Consider the following 18,035-nt stretch of genomic DNA (forward strand, 5'->3'; position numbering starts at 1 on the left):
ATATATATATATATATATATATATATATATATATATATATATATATATATATATATATATATATATATATATATATATATATATATATATATACACACACACACACCTTAAGGTACGTAGTTTTATACCTTAAAGTGCGTAGTTTTATATCTTAAGGAACATCATTTTGAGACAGTTAATCATTTGCATGCATGCTGACAAAAAGCGTATTTTTAATATTTTTCTTGATTTGAGCCATCTAAATTAGATCAACGACTCAGATCTCACCACATCTTTTACCAGAGTACCGTCTTCACATGAGAATTGATCCTTATAAAAAACAAAATGCGGTCGCATTATGATAATTTAATGAAAGTTCAGTTTTTTTTTTTCTTTCTTTGGGTGCATTGTTTTCCTTGTTTGTGTGCATATTGTTCCTCCTCAAATGCATGGTTTATCTTCTAGTGAATATTTACTTTTTTGGGTGCATTAATTTCCTTCTTTGGGTGCATATTGTTCTCTCTTCGAGTTCATTATTCCAAAGGCTGAACCCCAACCCTAAGGGCCCCCCACACCCCGGCCCGACAGAGCATTTGGGAGGATGTAAATCATGGTGACTCAACTGAACATGAACCATAGAGGCTAGACCGGTGCTCACTGCGCACAAGAAGCCCCCCTCACTTTGAGAGGTTGCTCCCACACTGCCGCTGGTGAGACTCGATCCCTCTCTTCGAGTTCATGGTTTATCTTCTAGTGAATATTTACAATTTTCTTTGGGTGCATTATTTTTTTCTTTAGTTGCATATAGTTTCTTTTTTGGGTGCATATTATTTTTTCTTTGAGTGCATGATTTATCATGTAGTGAATATTTACTTTTTTCTTTGAGTACATTATTTTTTTTCGCTGGATACATAAGTTTAAATTGTTGGGTTCATAACTTTAAAATATTATCTTTGCACTGTAAGACACATAACTTTAATTTGCACTCTAAGGTGCATATAGTTTACCTTACGAATGCATACATTTTAATTATTTAGTTCATAATTTTGCTGCATTAAGTGTATACCTTTAGAATTACAAGTGCATTACGATGGAAAATAAATATGGTAGGGGATGGAAACCAGTGGGTTGTAGCAAAATTATATTGTGCACTGCGGTGTATAATTGGTTATGCACCAAACTTCAAAATGGCGTCGTTTTGTTTAATAAAAAGAAACAGCACCCGTTTCGCGTCATTCCACAAAAAGTACGTAACTCTGTTATTCAGTTTCATTTAGTATACACTACAGTTTTAGTTCAACAAATCTACAGTTTCATTTCGATATAACTACAGTTTCATTCGATATTTATACACTCAAATATGTGAAAATGTTATTTAATTTTATTTTATATACACTATAGTTTCATTAAAACACAACTACATGATCATTTCGATATAACTACAGCTTTATTGCACAATATACACTCAAATATGTGAAATGTTATTCAGTTTCATTTTATATACACTGAAGTTTAATTTCACCACAACTACAATATCATTTTGATATAACTTCAGTTTCATTTGATAATATATAAAATAATACGTGAGGCAGTGTCGATTTAGATACACTGTAGTTTCAGTTTAGATACACTGTAATTTCTGTTGATAATTAACACACCAAAATATGCACGTTCGATTAACAACAATAGTCTCGTTTTGACCGCGGTACACATGTACCGTGATCCACGATTTAACGACTGATCGCTTTTGTGGCCAGAGGAAGATATCCAAAAAAAAAAAAAAAAAAAAAAAAAAAAAAAAAAAAAAAAAGATGACATCAGTATTGTGTGTGAACAGTGACTTCCAATCATTGTTACTTCCTCGTTTTGTATTATATAACTAAATACGGAGTATAAATTATTCATTCTACGGAATACGGATTAACTTTTTATTTTCTTTACCCTTCGGATTTAACATCATTATAATTTCCAATGATAAGTCCCTTTCATCCTACTACTTACTGACTTACTGCCGCTATCCCAACCAATAGTACATCATCAGCTTCATCTGTTCAACCTCATTTTTTTAAGTTTGAGTAATGCTAGAATATTACAATAAATTCGAAAAAAATATGGGATTTTTGGTCAATTTCAAAAAGCTCATTTAAGTGTCCAAGTGCTCTAAGGGCATCCTCAATAGTTGGAGATTTTATCCCAGATTTTTGTGGACCCCAACATCCATTATCTCACTCAATCACAAAATCTATTATAAAGGCTGAACCCCAACCCGACCAACATCCACTATCTCACTCAACCACAAAATCTATTATAAAGGCTGAACCCCAACCCGACAGAGCATTTGAGAGGATCTAATCATGATAACTCAACTGAACATGAACCATAGAGGCTAGACATGTGCTCACTGCACACAAGGAACCCCCCTCACTTTAATAGGTAACTGAACATGAACCACAGAGGCTAGACGGTTCCCTCACTTTAATAGGTAACTGAACATGAACCACAGAGGCTAGACCTGTGCTCACTGCGCACAAGGAACCCCTCTCATTTTGAGAGGTTGCTCCCATACTGGGGCTGGTCATTCTTCCAAAGTTTTACCTCTGTGACCAGTTGAGTTGCCTATGCGAGTGGACCCATCATTTTATCTACTACTATATTTTAATTATTATTTTTTATTTATTATCATTTTAAAAATTATTATTACAATTATTATTTTTATTATATTTAAATTATACATATTAAAATTAAAATAAATTAGATATTATAAGTGTTTACAATTTTTTTAAATTACAATTTTATCACATAGAAATTTTATAATAAAATCTAATCATTTATTTATGAAATAAGGTTCAAATTGGTCACTGAACGTAACCTGAAAATGCAATTAGGCCATTGAATGAAAAAACAAAGTGCAATTAGGCCACTGAACACTCCAAAAATGTGCAATTTCACCTGATAGCAGGTTACTCTCAATTTTAGTAGGTTATCTGCTTACGTGGCAGCTGAGTTGGCATTTTTAATAAATTTTAATTAATTTTTAATAAATTTTAATAATAACTTTTTATTAAAAAAAATTTAAAAATAAAAACGACTTTATTTTATTTTTTATTTAATTTTTTCCAATTTTTTATAAAATTTATTATTAAAATTAATTATTAAAAATTATTTAAAAATTATTAAAAATGCCAACTAAGCTGCCACGTAAGCAGGTAACCTGCTAAAATTGATGGTAACCTGCTATCCGGTAAAATTGCATACGTTTGGAGAGTTCAGTGGCCTAATTGCACATTTTTTGAGTGTTCAATGGCCTAATTGTACTTTTTTTTCGTTCAGTGGCCTAATTGCATTTTCAGGTTACGTTCAGTGGCCAATTTGAATCTTATTCCTTTATTTATTATCATTTTAAATTAAATTAAAAAGCTTTCAAAAAAAATTAAACATAAGAACTGGCCGTTTTCAATGAACTGAAAAACTGAAACAAATAAAAACTTCATTTCATTTCAAAGTGGCCGCCAGTGGAATGAACGGTTGGCAGTGAGACGCGTTGCGTCTCACTGCGTTTTTTTTTTTTTTTTTTTTTTTTTCTAAAGTGACAAATTTTTTTTGTTTGCTGGCGTAAAATGCAGTCAAATATTTGCCTTCCCATTAGTTAAAAAGCAAAGCATGTGAATTTTACTGTTCTAAAATTGTGGAATGAACCCCCTAATGGGGATGCCCTAAGTAACAAAAGCTGACCAGTGAAGAAATACAAAGCGAAAAAAATTACATCAAGAATTTTAAATTAGAGACTTTTTGTTCAATTGTTAAGTTCAAGATTCATCAAAGCCAAGTTTTCTAGTTGGAGAAAGAAGAAACTCATTTCTTCAACCCTTGTAATCTCTACTCGGTGAAGTAGAACGAGGAGGGGTAAACTCGTGTTGAGTTGAAAAGCCTAGACGCTCAAAGCCAGCTTTGTGTTCAAGACTTGAATGGTCTTCCTTGTACTTGTGGATAGTGCAAACCTCCCCGTGTTTGTGGAGAAGAGTGGAGTGGCTAGGCTAATTATAGCCAAACCACTATAAAACTCTCTGTCTCTCTATCTTATTCACCGCTTATCATTTGCATACTGCTCACGCTTAAACTAAAACTTTATCAATCAAGTCAAAAACGTGAAAATAAAGTTAAAATAGAGTTTATATTTCTGTTGTGCATAACTCTCGAGAAGTAGAAAATATATTATATTCAAATAATAAATAATTTTTTAAAAAATACAAAAACCAACCTAAGTCCATAGCTAAAAAAAGAAATGTAGAAAAAGAAAACACCCAAAGCAATATGGAGAAAGGACCAAGGAAGGAAACATAAAACCCATCAATTAAATTCCTACAGATGTAACGAGGATATTTTTACTGGTACTTGGGACAACTCAATCCTCATAGATATTTTTATACCTACAGATGTAACGAGGATAATGAGGATACCTATTTCCTCGGGATATACGGACACTTGGTACTGGGATGGTGATCCTAGAGGAAATTATTCTGTTAAAAATGGCTATATACGCATTGTTGGGAATTACGAGGATAGCAATGACATTGTTTTTAACAAATGGCTAGCACTCTGGAAACTAAAAATTCCCCCCAAATGGAAAACCTTCCTATGGAAAGCTCTAAGTGATATCCTCCCCACCACCAAGAATTTACTTATAAAGAGAGTGGATGTTGAGCCAACATGTGCCATGTGTGGTATCATTCATGAGGACACTATGCATGCATTAGTTTTGTGTGACTATGCAAACAACATATGGAGCCAATCCAACCTTCCAATCCCTGACACAAATGTTTTTCATGAGTTGTTTAGTAAGATCTTGGATTTTCTAGACACTGATGAAATAATGTATGCAGCTGCAATTCTTTATCACATTTGGAGAGCCAGAAACAATGCGGTTTGGGATGCCTATCTACCAAAGCCAAGAGGGGTGTTGGCGGCTGCCACCGCCGCAATGCATGCATGGCGTCAAATTCACCACATCACCGAGTCACCCGCCACCATTGCACCAACCGAGACGCTTCAAGCTGCTGCCACTATAACGCCGCCAGGACGACCGCCAGGACGCTGCCTTGTGGACGCTGGGTATCACCGCTCAGCGAACACGGCCTCGGTAGGAGCAGTTTTGCTGGAAGCATATGGAGGTTTCATCTCGGCCTTTGCTTCTTCTCTTCTGGACTGCTTTTCTCCATTTATGGCAGAGGCGTTTACTTGTAAAGAGGCCTTATCATGGTTGAGGGATCGTGGCGAGCGCTCTATAGAACTATACACAGACTGCCTAACATTTCAGCAATACTTATCTTCTACAACTAATCCAGATCGCACATATATCGGTTACGCTATTGATAGCTGCAAAACTTTATTAGCATCCTTTGATTCATGTTCTGTTAAATTTATTCCTAGATCAGAAAATTATTTAACTCATACTTTAGCTACATCAGCTTTTAGTCAGACTGCTGCTATGTACTGGGATACAACCCCACCGGATTCGATTTCAGCCTATTTTGAATAAATGTCATCTTGGCTCCTTTAAAAAAAATATTATTATTGTGGAATAAATTATATTTTCAAAAATATTATTAAATTTGATTTTCTAAATAATTAATTTTATGTCAAGGACCTTGTGGTTTAATGGTACTAAATTACTCTCTTAAGTGGGAGGTTGTGGGATCAAGCCTTAGTGGAACTAATTAAAATTAATATTTACATCACAAAAATTAATATTTTATATTAAGCTAATTAAATTCGCACTAATAATTTGAGAAATCAAATTATTTTAGTGTAGAAATTTAGTATTTTGGTATTTTGGTGTAAATGGATTGGAGATGAATAAAATTTATTGTGAGAATATGTTGAGAATATTCCTTATGATGTGACATATATGGCCCGTTTGGTTCATGGAATAGGCCGGGAATTGCATAGCATTCCCAGTAATAGGCATATTCCTTTGTTTGGTAACCGTTTCTATTACCGGAAATATTATTCCCGGTAATACCCTATTCCTCCAGATAAGGTAATAGCTATTACCAGGGGCCCCCTTGGTATTAGGCTATTACTGAGTTCTCAGGAATAGCCTAAAATTTCTATTTCCTATTTTACCCCCCAATTAAATTTATTTCCTATTTCACCATCACCACTACCACCCCACCACCCCCACCGCCACCAGCACCACCACCCACCAACAACACCACCACCACCAGCACCGCCGCCGCCACCAGCACCACCACCATCGTCGCCACCACCGCCACCACCACCATCGCTACTACCGCCGCCGCCACCAGTACCACCACCCCACCACCGCCGCCGCTACCACCACCACCACCGCTACTAGCACCACCACCCCACCAACACCACCAGCACCACCACTAGCACTGCCACCACCGCCGCTACCACCACCGCCGCCGCCACCATCGCCGCCACCGCCGCCACCACCACCACCCCACCATCACCAGCATCGGCACCACCGCCGCTACCACCACCCCACCACCACCGCCGCTACCACCACCACCGCTTCCACCGCTACCAGCACCACCACCCCACCAACACCATCACCACCACCACTGCACCATCGCCGCCACCACCACCATCGCCGCCACCGCCACCACCACCACCACCCCACCACCACCAGCACCGGCACCGCCGCCGCCGCCGCCACCATCGACACCACCACATATTTTTATAAGGGTATTTATGTCTTTTAAAACATATTTCATTTCTATTCCTTAAACCAACCAAACACTGTAATATAATTCCTAAAGTTTATCCCTTCCGCGAACCAAACAATAAAATACAATTCCTATTTTATTCCTTGCCTATTCTATTCCTTATGGAATAACATTCCTATTAACTCAAAATTCATTCCGTGAACCAAACGTGCTCTTAATGAAAAAAATTGATGTTTTGGTATGAATTGGATTAGAATTGCTCTAATCGATTTGGTGCATCAAATCACCATCAGCGCAGCTCGGTGCTTAATTAATCAGGTGCATGATTAATCAGCATCAACAATTAGCACCATTCTAATTAAGCTTCCCAAAGCTTTTTTTTTTTTTTTTTTTTTTTTTTTTTTTTTTTTTTTAATGCCCCCAAAGCTTAATTTAATTAACCTCTCGCACACAAGCTCCAATAAGCTTAATTAACATTTAACAACTTTCAAAGCTTAAAATTTGATTTCTCTCAAATAAGTTCACTTTAAAAATCAATTTCTTAATATATTTACCTATCATTCATTTTGAGTGTACAATATATCAAATTCTTCGTTGCAAATTCACTTTAATCTAACCTAAATTAGAAGTAGACCTCACATATATTTGCATCACAAAATAACCACCTAAAATTGTCATTTTTAACTAAAAATTCCAACAAATATTATAGTAATATAAATATAAGATACTCCGTATAAGATAAACCGATTGATATACTTGGAAACGATTGCTTAGTAGTGTATGTACGCAAACAATTGTGACCGAGGGTGCAGTGACACATATAAGGCATTTAGAGAGTAGCATATATATATATATATATATATATAATGTGGCTGAGGAATTGAGGACAAAGGCAAAGAGACATAAAAATATCGGTGGGTAGTCTGAAGATCAGAAAATTCCAAAAGATTCCCAGGCCATCCAGTTCTTATAATTATCAAGTGAAAGTCCAGAGGGAAGAAGGAACAGGAAGATATTAGATAGATAGATAGATAGATAGCAACCGCCCCTTTCTCTCTCTCTGACCTTCTGCTTCCTGCTTGTATCGCCAATTCAACTTGCAGTGTAGTGTGCAGTTTATCATTTAATCATGCATATGAGGGCATCATCTGCAGGTTGCTATCATAATGAGTACTGTTGCAGAAAATAGACCTCTCAATGTGCATACCTGCCTAGCTGATGGAGACACATTCATTCCCTACTGTTATCTCATCTGTCTCACTATCTATCTTCAATATAATTATATTCCACCTAATCTAGCCCATCTTCAATTCATGCCCAGCCCACTTATCATTCACCACTTTTTTTTACCAAAGATCCAAGTTTCTGTAGTGAGGTTTGTTGCATAGAATAACTCAAGTTCAGCATCCGGCCATCTAACTATGCCTGTTATACAAAATAAATATAAGAAATTAAAGTTTCCGTTTGGCTACTAGTTAAAACTTTGAGTTAGTGATAAATGCTTGGTATTAGCAATAAAGTTGAGTGCCAAAAGCCTTGTGGTGCATAGTTGTGGCCCCTTATGAGAGGTCTCAGGTTCAACTTCCAGTATGGGCATTGACTTTATACTTCAATAATAGGTTGAAAAAGTATCTATGAACATATATTACATTGTAAATTTGTAATAGAGTTAAAAATTAGTGACAAACTAAATTTGAATATATACAATATTTATAAAAATATCTATGTTTTATATATATATATATATATATATATATATATATATATATATATATATATATATATATATATATATATATATAGAGGGATGCACTCAGGTGCGAAAAAGTGTCCAGGAAGGAAATGCGAACGAATCAGCGCGCGACACGTGTCCAGATCTAATAACTTAAAAAAAAACGCGGTGGCATTTTCGTAAATAATTGAACATCGAAGTGCAAGTAAAATCTCTTATAAGTGCACCTATTTTCACATATTAGTGCATATAATTTTGCCTTGTTAGCATTCACTTTCCGCAACTATTCATGCACCTGGGTGTGCTTATAACTATATGTGCAACTATTTATAACTATAGGTGCAACTACTTATAACTATATGTACACCTACTTTCACCTATAAGTGCATGTAATTTTGCCTTGTTAACATTCATTGATCTGAGTTCGCGGGTAGTAATACTCCTGAAAACCACTCGCAAACATTCATACACCTAGATGCAACTACTCATACCTATGTGTGCAACTACTTAGAACTATTGGTGCAACTACTTAGAACTATAAGTGCAACTAACTATTGATGCTCAGTGTAAATTTTTACTTGCACCTATAATACATTTTACATGCACTTATAATACATTTTACTTGCACCTCGATGTTCAATTATTTACGAAAATGTCACCGCATTTTTTTTTTAAAAATCAGTGTTTCTCATCCATTAGATCTGGACACGTGGACGAACAGAATCCATTCCTATTTCTCGCCTGGGCGAGTCGTTCGCACCCGAGTGCAAGTCTATATATATATATATATATATATATATATATATATATATATATAACTTATTCAACAACTAATTTTACAAAACAATTTTAACCACAACCAACTAATTTAATACATCTTAGCTTTTAGCATCTAACATTTTTTTTAGCTAAGCATGTCAAATAGAGCATTGGTATTTGTTTAATATAGATGAGCTAATTTCGAACTATTAAAAATATTTTGGTTCATAGAATAGATTTTGAAGGAATGAGAATGGTATCCCCACATATGGAATGGAATAAACAAGAAATGGGGTAAAAAAATCAAACTATTAAAAATATTTTGGTTTATAGAATAGATTTTGAAGGAATGAGAATGGTATCCCCACATATGGAATAGAATAAACAAGAAATGGGGTAAAAATTCTATCCCATTGTTCAATTTGCTTAAAGAATAGACTTCATAAATTGTATTTTAGTGTTTAAATGGTTTAAGGAATATGAATGGAATAAATATTGAAAACACATAAATAACTTTTACACGGAATTTTATATAATGTGATAGCATTTTTGTTAATAATTCGAATTTTGAAGCGCAAGTAATTAAATTGTGCTAAAAGTACAAGTAATAATGGTTTCATAGAGTGCACCTAACTGTAAGTAAATTGTACCAAAAATACAAGTAAAATGTATTAAAAATGCAACAATATAATGTATACCTAACAACAATATTAAGTGCACTTAACATTATCATTAGTTGCACCAAACATAATCATTAAGTGCACCAATGTGAAAAACATTATCATTAAGTACACCAATGTGAAAAGGTAAATTACTTGTACTATTAAGTGTAAATGATTGCACTTTTATGTGATTTTACTTGCACACTTGCATTTGTTACTTGCACTTTTAACATATTTTACTTGCACTCAAAGTTCGAGTTATTTATAAAAATGTCATCGCATTTTTAAAAATATTACATCTGATCTGTTGATCTTTTCAGATTAACGGCTCATATTAGTTCCTATTTCTCACCTGGGCGTCCATTCTCACTAGAGTGTTTCCTCTCTCTCTCTCTCTCTCTCTCTCTCTCTCTCTCTATATATATATATATATATATATATATATATATATATATATATATATATATATATATATATATATATATATATATATATATATATATATATATATATATATATATATATATATATATATATATAGATTGGATCAAATGAGAACATGGTTCTCCTACATAAAGTGAAGAACTGATCTCAATTGTCCATCAAGGTTCTATCAATAGTTGATGATTTTTGTAAACAAAAATACGAGGTCAATTTTATAATTATTGAAAAGTTTTAAGGACGAGGTTCATTTTATAAAATTGACTCTTTTTTCATTATTCTTATTCATCCATTGCAAACTTGAAAGTTTTGTAATGGTAAGATCTCAGCCATTGATTTCTCAAGATGGATGGTGTGGATGTGTCCACACTTTTTACAGGGGTAGGTGTTCTCACTTGAACCCTCTCCTATATATACAATTAAAAAAACTATTCAAGAAAACTTGGGAATAACTCATATCAACAGGCCCTTAGGAATGACAGTTCCCTTGCAAAGGGAATAACTCAGTCCTAATAATGTTACTTTTAAATGTTGAGTCTCATGTGTGATCGTCTTACAGATTCTAATGCGTGAGATAGATCAGGTCAATATGGAACTTATGCTGGAAAATGTAATATTAATCAAGAATAAATTGTTTGTTACTTATAAGGAAAAGTGTAATATTTTATTATTTTTTGAGGAAAACTGTAATACTTTTAAATCAAAATGTAAGGGTTGAACAATTTCTTATGAGAAAAAGTGTAATACTAATTAGGGATAAATTGATTGATTGTTACATATGAGAGAAAGTGTAATAATGCTTATGAGAAAAAATGTAATACTTTTAAATCAAAATATATTATTAGGTGTTAAAGAGTTACTTATGAGAGAAATTGTAATATTTATGAGGTAAAGTGTAATACTTATAAAAAAAATATGATCCGTCTCATATGAAATTTTGCTCATTTCCAACATATTCCATGATCCAAACCTATTTCTGCCTATGTACTTTGGGGAATTTGGAAAGTGCGCAACGAGGGAGTGTTTAGGAATACTTGGAGGGAGCCATTCGAGGTGGTGAGGAGAGCCTCCAACCTCTCCAAAGAGTCCAGAGTCTTGCGTAGGGTTAATAATAATTTTGAGAGATGTAGGGTGAGATGGGTGGGGTGGTTGCCACCTGAAGAGGGATGGATCAAACCGAACACTGATGGAGCTATGAAGATCGACACTGGTCAAGTTAGCGCAGGAGGCTTAGTTAGGGATCACCAGGGGCCATGGCTCATGGGCGACTTCTAGCTTCCTAGCAGAACTATGGGGGTTGAGAGACGGGCTGAATTGAAGTTGATTAAAGAGAGATACAGGGAGAAGGTGGTGGTGGAACTTGATAACGAGGCTATGGTCAAAGTGAAGAATAAAGAGTCTCAAGACAGTCAGGAGCTAAATCTCATGATCACAAAGTGTCGAGGGCTGATCGATAGTTTGAGGATGGTTAAGGTCGTACATGTTTGGAGGGAGGAACAAGTATGCGGATAGACTCGCTAACTTGGTACAAAATAGCATCTAGGGAATGATCGTTTTGAATGACCCGCCGAATTACTTTAAGAATCTCCTTCATGCAGACAGTGGGGGAGCTACTACCCGAAAAATCACCTAATGGGAGGCCCCCTCCAATGCACCAAAAAAAAAAAAAAAAAATCCAAATAAACCTATTGTAAAAGTTAGTTTAGTTTAGGCAAGTTATGTTCACATTAACATTATTAGAATATGATGATGGTGACCTTAATTATTTACATAGAATTGGGTTTGCACATAACATTTAATTACATATACATAAAATAATAACTACAGACACAAATTGTTAATTGTAAGTATAAAATATATTAACTACAAACACATAATATGTAAATTATGTATCTATAATTAACTTATTCTATACCTACAGTTAACAGTTTATGTGTCTATAGTTAATATGTTATGTCTTCAATTTATTTTTTGATACATAAACAATTAACTACACGTATCTACTGTAAGTATATAATTTTTTTAATCAAAATTCATAATACAAGATATACCATGGTACATCTTATAACAATTGTTTGTAATAGGTTGGGCATATATACGAAGCTTTATTTGGGCCACTCTTCAGAACAGTTGACCGATTTAATGAGCTGAGGTCCAGATTGATGCAAGAAAAATGGCGGGAAAATCTCACCGCCTATACTAGCTGATGACAACGGCCAAGAGGCAGTTACAAAAAAAAAAATAAAAAAAAAAATAAAAAAATAACAGTCTTCTCCTGTATCCTCTCTCCGCCTCTTGCATCACGTTACACTCTACCATAAAAAGCACCCAGAAGCTCATTCCTCAGACGAATAACTCAATTCCTCTTCTCTTCTACGAGTTTAAGGCAGCATTGTATCTCATCGTTTCGATTCTTCGCCAGGTTTTCTATTTCATCATTTCCATTGCTTTTTTTCTTGTTTTGTATCATCCGATTTGATGATCTCCTGTTAATATCCGATCGTGATTGTCATTGTCATTCTGGTGCTGTTTAATTATGAATATTGAAATCAATTTTGATATGATACTTGAAATCATACATATGTTTGTTCTTATGGTGCTTAAAATTTGATTACGGGAGTTGTTGAACTGATTATTGTCCATTACACTATAATCTGGATCTCCGTTAGTATCCGATCGTGATTGTCATTCTGGAGCTGTATAATTACGAATATTGAAATCGATTTTGATGCTTAATTGAAATAATATTTTGGTATGATGGATCGGAGCTTAGAAATTGATTACGGGAGTGGTTGAACTGATTATTGTCCATTAATGTCTGAAAAATTGTCTGATTCTGTTTTCGTTCTTTGTTAAATGGCACAGAGATCAGAGATGACGATTGATCAACCCCATTGCCTCACTGTTTCTGAGAAGGTAGCTGGAAAGCTCCATCTTAGGTCTACGACCCATGTTCCGGATCTCCAGAGTTTTAGGGATTGTTTCTACCAGCCTTTCCTGAACTCCAAGACATTCAAGCACGGGAATTACACGAACTCGATGTTGCAGCCACGCAACCTATCCACGGCTCGCTCATATGCGGCATCGCCTGTGTTTGTCCAAGCTCCTTCGGAGAAAGGGTTTGTTGGGTTCGCCATTGATTTCATGATGGGAGGGGTCTCTGCAGCAGTCTCCAAAACGGCTGCTGCTCCGATTGAGCGTGTCAAGCTTCTGATCCAAAACCAGGATGAAATGATCAAGGCCGGCCGGTTGTCGGAACCGTACAAGGGTATTATGGATTGCTTCAGCCGAACTGTCAAAGATGAAGGGATCGTGTCTTTGTGGAGAGGCAACACTGCAAATGTCATCCGCTACTTCCCCACTCAGGTTAATCCATCTTTTTCAGCATTTATATATATATTGTCTCAATTCAATTCTTCTTCCAGGACGTTAAATCTCCAACCTTAAGAGTGTCATGTAAATCATGATAACTCAATGCTCAGCAGCACAAGAGATTTACCTGCTTTGAACACAATCACAAGGGATCTGTTTGCTGGGCATAATCCTTAGGATCTGCCCACTTTAGGCATAAATCTGCCCACTTTGAACATAAACCTGAGGATCTGCCTACTTTAGGCATAAATTAAATCTGCCAACTTTGAACATAAACCTGAGGATCCGCCTACTTTAGGCATAATCCCTAGGATTTGCCCACTTTAAGTAAATTTGCCCACTTTAAACATAAACCCTGAGGATCTGCTCTGCCCACTTTAGACATAATTACAGGGATCTTCCCACTTGGACATAATTATAGAGATCTGTCCACTTTCGGCATGATTTTGGAACTTTGATTTCCTACAAAATCTTGCTCACAATTTGATTCTTTTTAACTCCTTTGTGTAATGCAGGCCTTGAACTTTGCATTCAAAGATTACTTCAAGAGGCTTTTCAACTTCAGGAAAGACAGGGATGGGTACTGGAAGTGGTTCGCCGGAAACCTGGCATCCGGAGGGGCAGCCGGCGCTTCTTCCCTCCTGTTCGTCTACTCTCTGGACTACGCAAGAACACGATTGGCAAACGACGCAAAAGCCGCAAAGGGAGGAGGATCGCGCCAGTTCAATGGCTTGGTCGATGTGTACCGCAAGACCTTAGCCTCCGACGGCGTTGCAGGGCTTTACCGCGGATTCAACATTTCCTGCGTCGGAATCATCGTCTACCGTGGCCTCTACTTCGGAATGTACGATTCTTTGAAGCCTGTGCTCCTCACCGGATCCTTGCAGGATAGCTTCTTCGCTAGCTTTGCCCTGGGATGGCTGATCACTAATGGAGCTGGGCTTGCCTCCTACCCGATTGACACCGTCCGGAGAAGAATGATGATGACTTCCGGTGAAGCAGTGAAGTATAAAAGCTCAATGCATGCGTTCACTCAGATCCTGCAGAACGAGGGCGCGAAATCGCTGTTCAAGGGTGCCGGTGCCAACATTCTGCGAGCTGTTGCCGGCGCCGGTGTGCTCGCCGGCTATGATAAGCTTCAGATGATTGTTTTCGGCAAGAAATATGGGTCTGGCGGTGCCTAGATACAAACCTTCCTCATCGCCTCCACTAGAGAGAGGAGTTATTCTCATCAATTTTGAATAAGCCTTTGTTTAAAAGGGAATAATAATTGTTGTACTTTGAGATTACATTAGATGATCGATTAGTGTTTTATTTTTAGGTTTAATAATGTAACACCTTATAGTGGTGTTTTCCCATAATTTCATGCATATTCTTAATATTAATAAAGAATTAATAAATTATTTTTATGTTTTAATATTTACTCTCTTTATCCTATTTATTTATAGCTCATTCATTTATCTCCATTATTTAAATTTTAGTATTAAAGTCTATGGGACCTCGCCCCCTAGAGTCACTGCACAATCAGTCATCGATGCCTCGATGCCTCTAGACCAGTTAAATTTCGAGGGACTATTTTTTTGTATTTATTAATACTACGTCTGATGTAGTTCCCTACTTACTATTTCCTGAGTCAAATTAACTCTTTCTTCTTTGTTTATTTTCTTTAGTATTTTTTACTTATTTTTAAATTTAATTTTTGTGTTTAATAATACTTTTAGTGTAATTTTTAAATATATAAATTTTTGCATACTACTAAATTTAATATTATGAAAAATTAGATTAAAAATAACTGAACCAAGACACATAAAATGGGACAGAGGTAGTACTAAAAAAATTTAGTAAACACTAAATCAAATGTTTTTTTTAACCACTAATTCTGCATTATAAAGCATCTCTCAAAAAAATAAAAAATAGTTTTATACAGGGACGGAGCCAAAGGAGGGGCAGGGGGGCAACTTCCCCCTCACCCCACCCCACCCCATATATAATCTTTGTATGTATATATGTATATATAGTACATGTTTTAGTATTAGTCTAAAAAAACTATTAAATGTTAATAAGAATTTGTTAGATTGGTTGGTTGAGCACATGTTTGATAATTGTAAAGGTTAAAGGTTCAAATCTTAGCATTAACATATTTTTATAGTGTTTTTAATTCAACTTAATTATGTTTCATAGTTCGAATCCTTTAGCATCAACATATTTTTATAGTGTTTTTAATTCAACTTAATTATGTTTCATAGTTCGAATTCTTTAGCATCAATATATTTTGTTTTTAATTCAAAATTAATTATGTTTCATATTTTGTTATGAATATTTTTATAAAGTTTTGATGTGTTTTATTTTTCGTCGATATCCAACAATATTTACAACTATATTTCTTAGGTAATTTTTTTTTAAATTATTTTTTTTTTTTTTAATGTTTCGCCTTTGAAAATTTTTTCTGAATTTGCCCCTACTTCTTCGCCCCCCTTCCTCCCTCCCTCAACCTAATTTCTAGCTCCGTCCCTGGTTCTATATATATAATAAAAATGGGATAGATATTTAATTAATAATGTCAAATATTCAATATGTGATTTGAAACCCATGACACAATCTAACACAAGCTAAGTGTTACCGCTAATATTATTGTTTCTTTTAGTATAAAGATTAGATTTCTCGTACGACATCTGTCTTATAGTTGGCAAAAAAAGGTTTCATTCATCATTAAACATGTGTCTGATTAGGAAACTGGTCAAAAGATCAACCAATTCCTTGCTTCAACATTAGGTCTCTTCTGGGGTCCCATCCTATCAAATTCTAATCAATCACCACGTGTCAACTAACTGACCTCTACTGCGATTATATCAGGTCCTAATTAAATTTCATTCTTTATTTTTATTTTATTTATTTTTTTATTTTTTTGTGGTCGAGAAGCATAGCTGTGGCTCATCAAATAAGAGGTCTCATGTTCGAACTTCAGTGTGGGAGCATTGACTTTTTGTACTTAAGTAGGTTGAGAAAGTATGTATAAACAGACAGTGGCAGACCCAGAAAATAATGTGAGTGGGGGCATACTTAACTCTAGATCACACTTCTAAGAAAAAATTACATCTTTCACGATTTTGTCTGAAGAATTCGCTACGACTTTAGAATTGTCAATGAAAAATATCAAACATCTATAATATGTTCAAATACATTATAAATTATAATACAATAATATTTATGATAGACGACATGATAGTTAGGGGCGGAGCTAAAACTATACTTGGGTAGGGTTAAATTGTAAAACATCTTGAAATACTATAAAATATATGAAACATAATTGATTAGATAAATAGCTTGAATAGAAAAGATAGTATATTCATAAATATTTTAATTTTAATTTTCTTTTAGTTATATCAACTTTTAATTTTTCTAAATTAATTCGAATACAATGAAGTATAATATAAACTTGCGGACTACATTAATTAAATGATTCACAAAAAAGTAGACTTAAAAAATATTTAATTTATTGAAGGATTGGAAGGGTTAAAATAAAGAAAAGAAACTAAAAATACTATAATATTGGAATGGCTAAAATAATTTTTTTTCCTTTTAAAATAATTTTTTTTCTTTTAAAAAAAAAACTAAAAATACAAAGAAAACTACTAGTAGGAATTGATTGATCTCATAACCTACCATAAACAACCTAAGGGTTCTACCAACTAAGATACTAAAACCTTGAGTAAATCTTATATTTATATTTTATAAAAGGCTTAAATTAGGGAGGGGTCAGTGGGGGTAGCCCATTGTAGGTCCGCTATTGTGAACAGATACTACATTGTAATAGAGTCAATAGTATTCAAAATTAAATTTCATTCCTAAAGGAACATTTTTGTGATTCTATAGAATTCAATATTATAAACAAGTTTTATCTACTATACTCATTAGTCACTAATACTTGATTTAAGTACATATATATGATATATTTGATTGTATCGGGTGCTAAGAGCATCTCCAATGTGACTGCAAAACTGTAAAATCTTACGCCAAAACACCAAATATGCAAATTGGACTGCTCCAAAGGGAGATGGCATTGCGGCATAACGCCAAAATGTTTGGCGTTAATGAACAGTGCAGCGCCATATTTGGCCCTGCACTATTCATCTGCGGCAAATTAAAATGGGGAGGAAAAAATACCCTTTTGCCCTTGCTTCTTTTTATAATTCTAAATGTATCCTTTATTTGTTTTATATGTAATTTTTTATTTTCTACTATAGTGTTTTGTTCAATTTAGTCTTTCTACCTTAATTTTGTTTAATTTAGCCCATGTACTTTAAAAAGAGAAACAATTAAGGATAATAGCTGATGTAGCGTTGACATCGATAATTTTTGCCACGTCATCATACTTACATGCCAAACTCATATATTATTATT

General features: G+C 34.6%; 2 protein-coding genes across 2 annotated transcripts; both read left to right on the forward strand.

Moving 5' to 3' along the window:
• Positions 1 to 4,426: 4,426 nt before the first annotated feature.
• LOC109152102 lies at positions 4,427 to 5,515 on the forward strand. The gene has a single exon (XM_019299681.1). It carries the CDS (start codon positions 4,427 to 4,429, stop codon positions 5,513 to 5,515), a length of 1,089 nt encoding a protein of 362 aa, XP_019155226.1.
• Positions 5,516 to 12,533: 7,018 nt separating this feature from the next.
• Positions 12,534 to 14,997, forward strand: LOC109153557 (ADP,ATP carrier protein 1, mitochondrial-like). The gene is made up of 3 exons (XM_019301414.1): positions 12,534 to 12,684; positions 13,128 to 13,628; positions 14,150 to 14,997. The coding sequence occupies exons 2-3, from the start codon at positions 13,137 to 13,139 to the stop codon at positions 14,816 to 14,818; spliced, it is 1,161 nt and encodes a 386-aa protein (XP_019156959.1). The 5' UTR covers positions 12,534 to 12,684; positions 13,128 to 13,136; the 3' UTR covers positions 14,819 to 14,997.
• The last annotated feature ends 3,038 nt before the right edge of the window (positions 14,998 to 18,035 follow it).

This window comes from Ipomoea nil, unplaced genomic scaffold (genome assembly GCF_001879475.1).
Source record: "Ipomoea nil cultivar Tokyo-kokei standard unplaced genomic scaffold, Asagao_1.1 scaffold0268, whole genome shotgun sequence".
Classification (NCBI taxonomy): Eukaryota; Viridiplantae; Streptophyta; class Magnoliopsida; order Solanales; family Convolvulaceae; genus Ipomoea; species Ipomoea nil.

What these genes read in the sequence shown, in the direction of transcription:
- LOC109152102 (XM_019299681.1), top strand. Translation starts at nt 4,427, where the DNA reads ATGAGGATACCTATTTCCTCGGGATATACGGACACTTGGTACTGGGAT.
- LOC109153557 (XM_019301414.1), top strand. Translation starts at nt 13,137, where the DNA reads ATGACGATTGATCAACCCCATTGCCTCACTGTTTCTGAGAAGGTAGCT. An exon ending in TCCGCTACTTCCCCACTCAG is followed by an intron (nt 13,629 to 14,149) that starts GTTAATCCATCT and finishes TGTGTAATGCAG; the next exon opens with GCCTTGAACTTTGCATTCAA.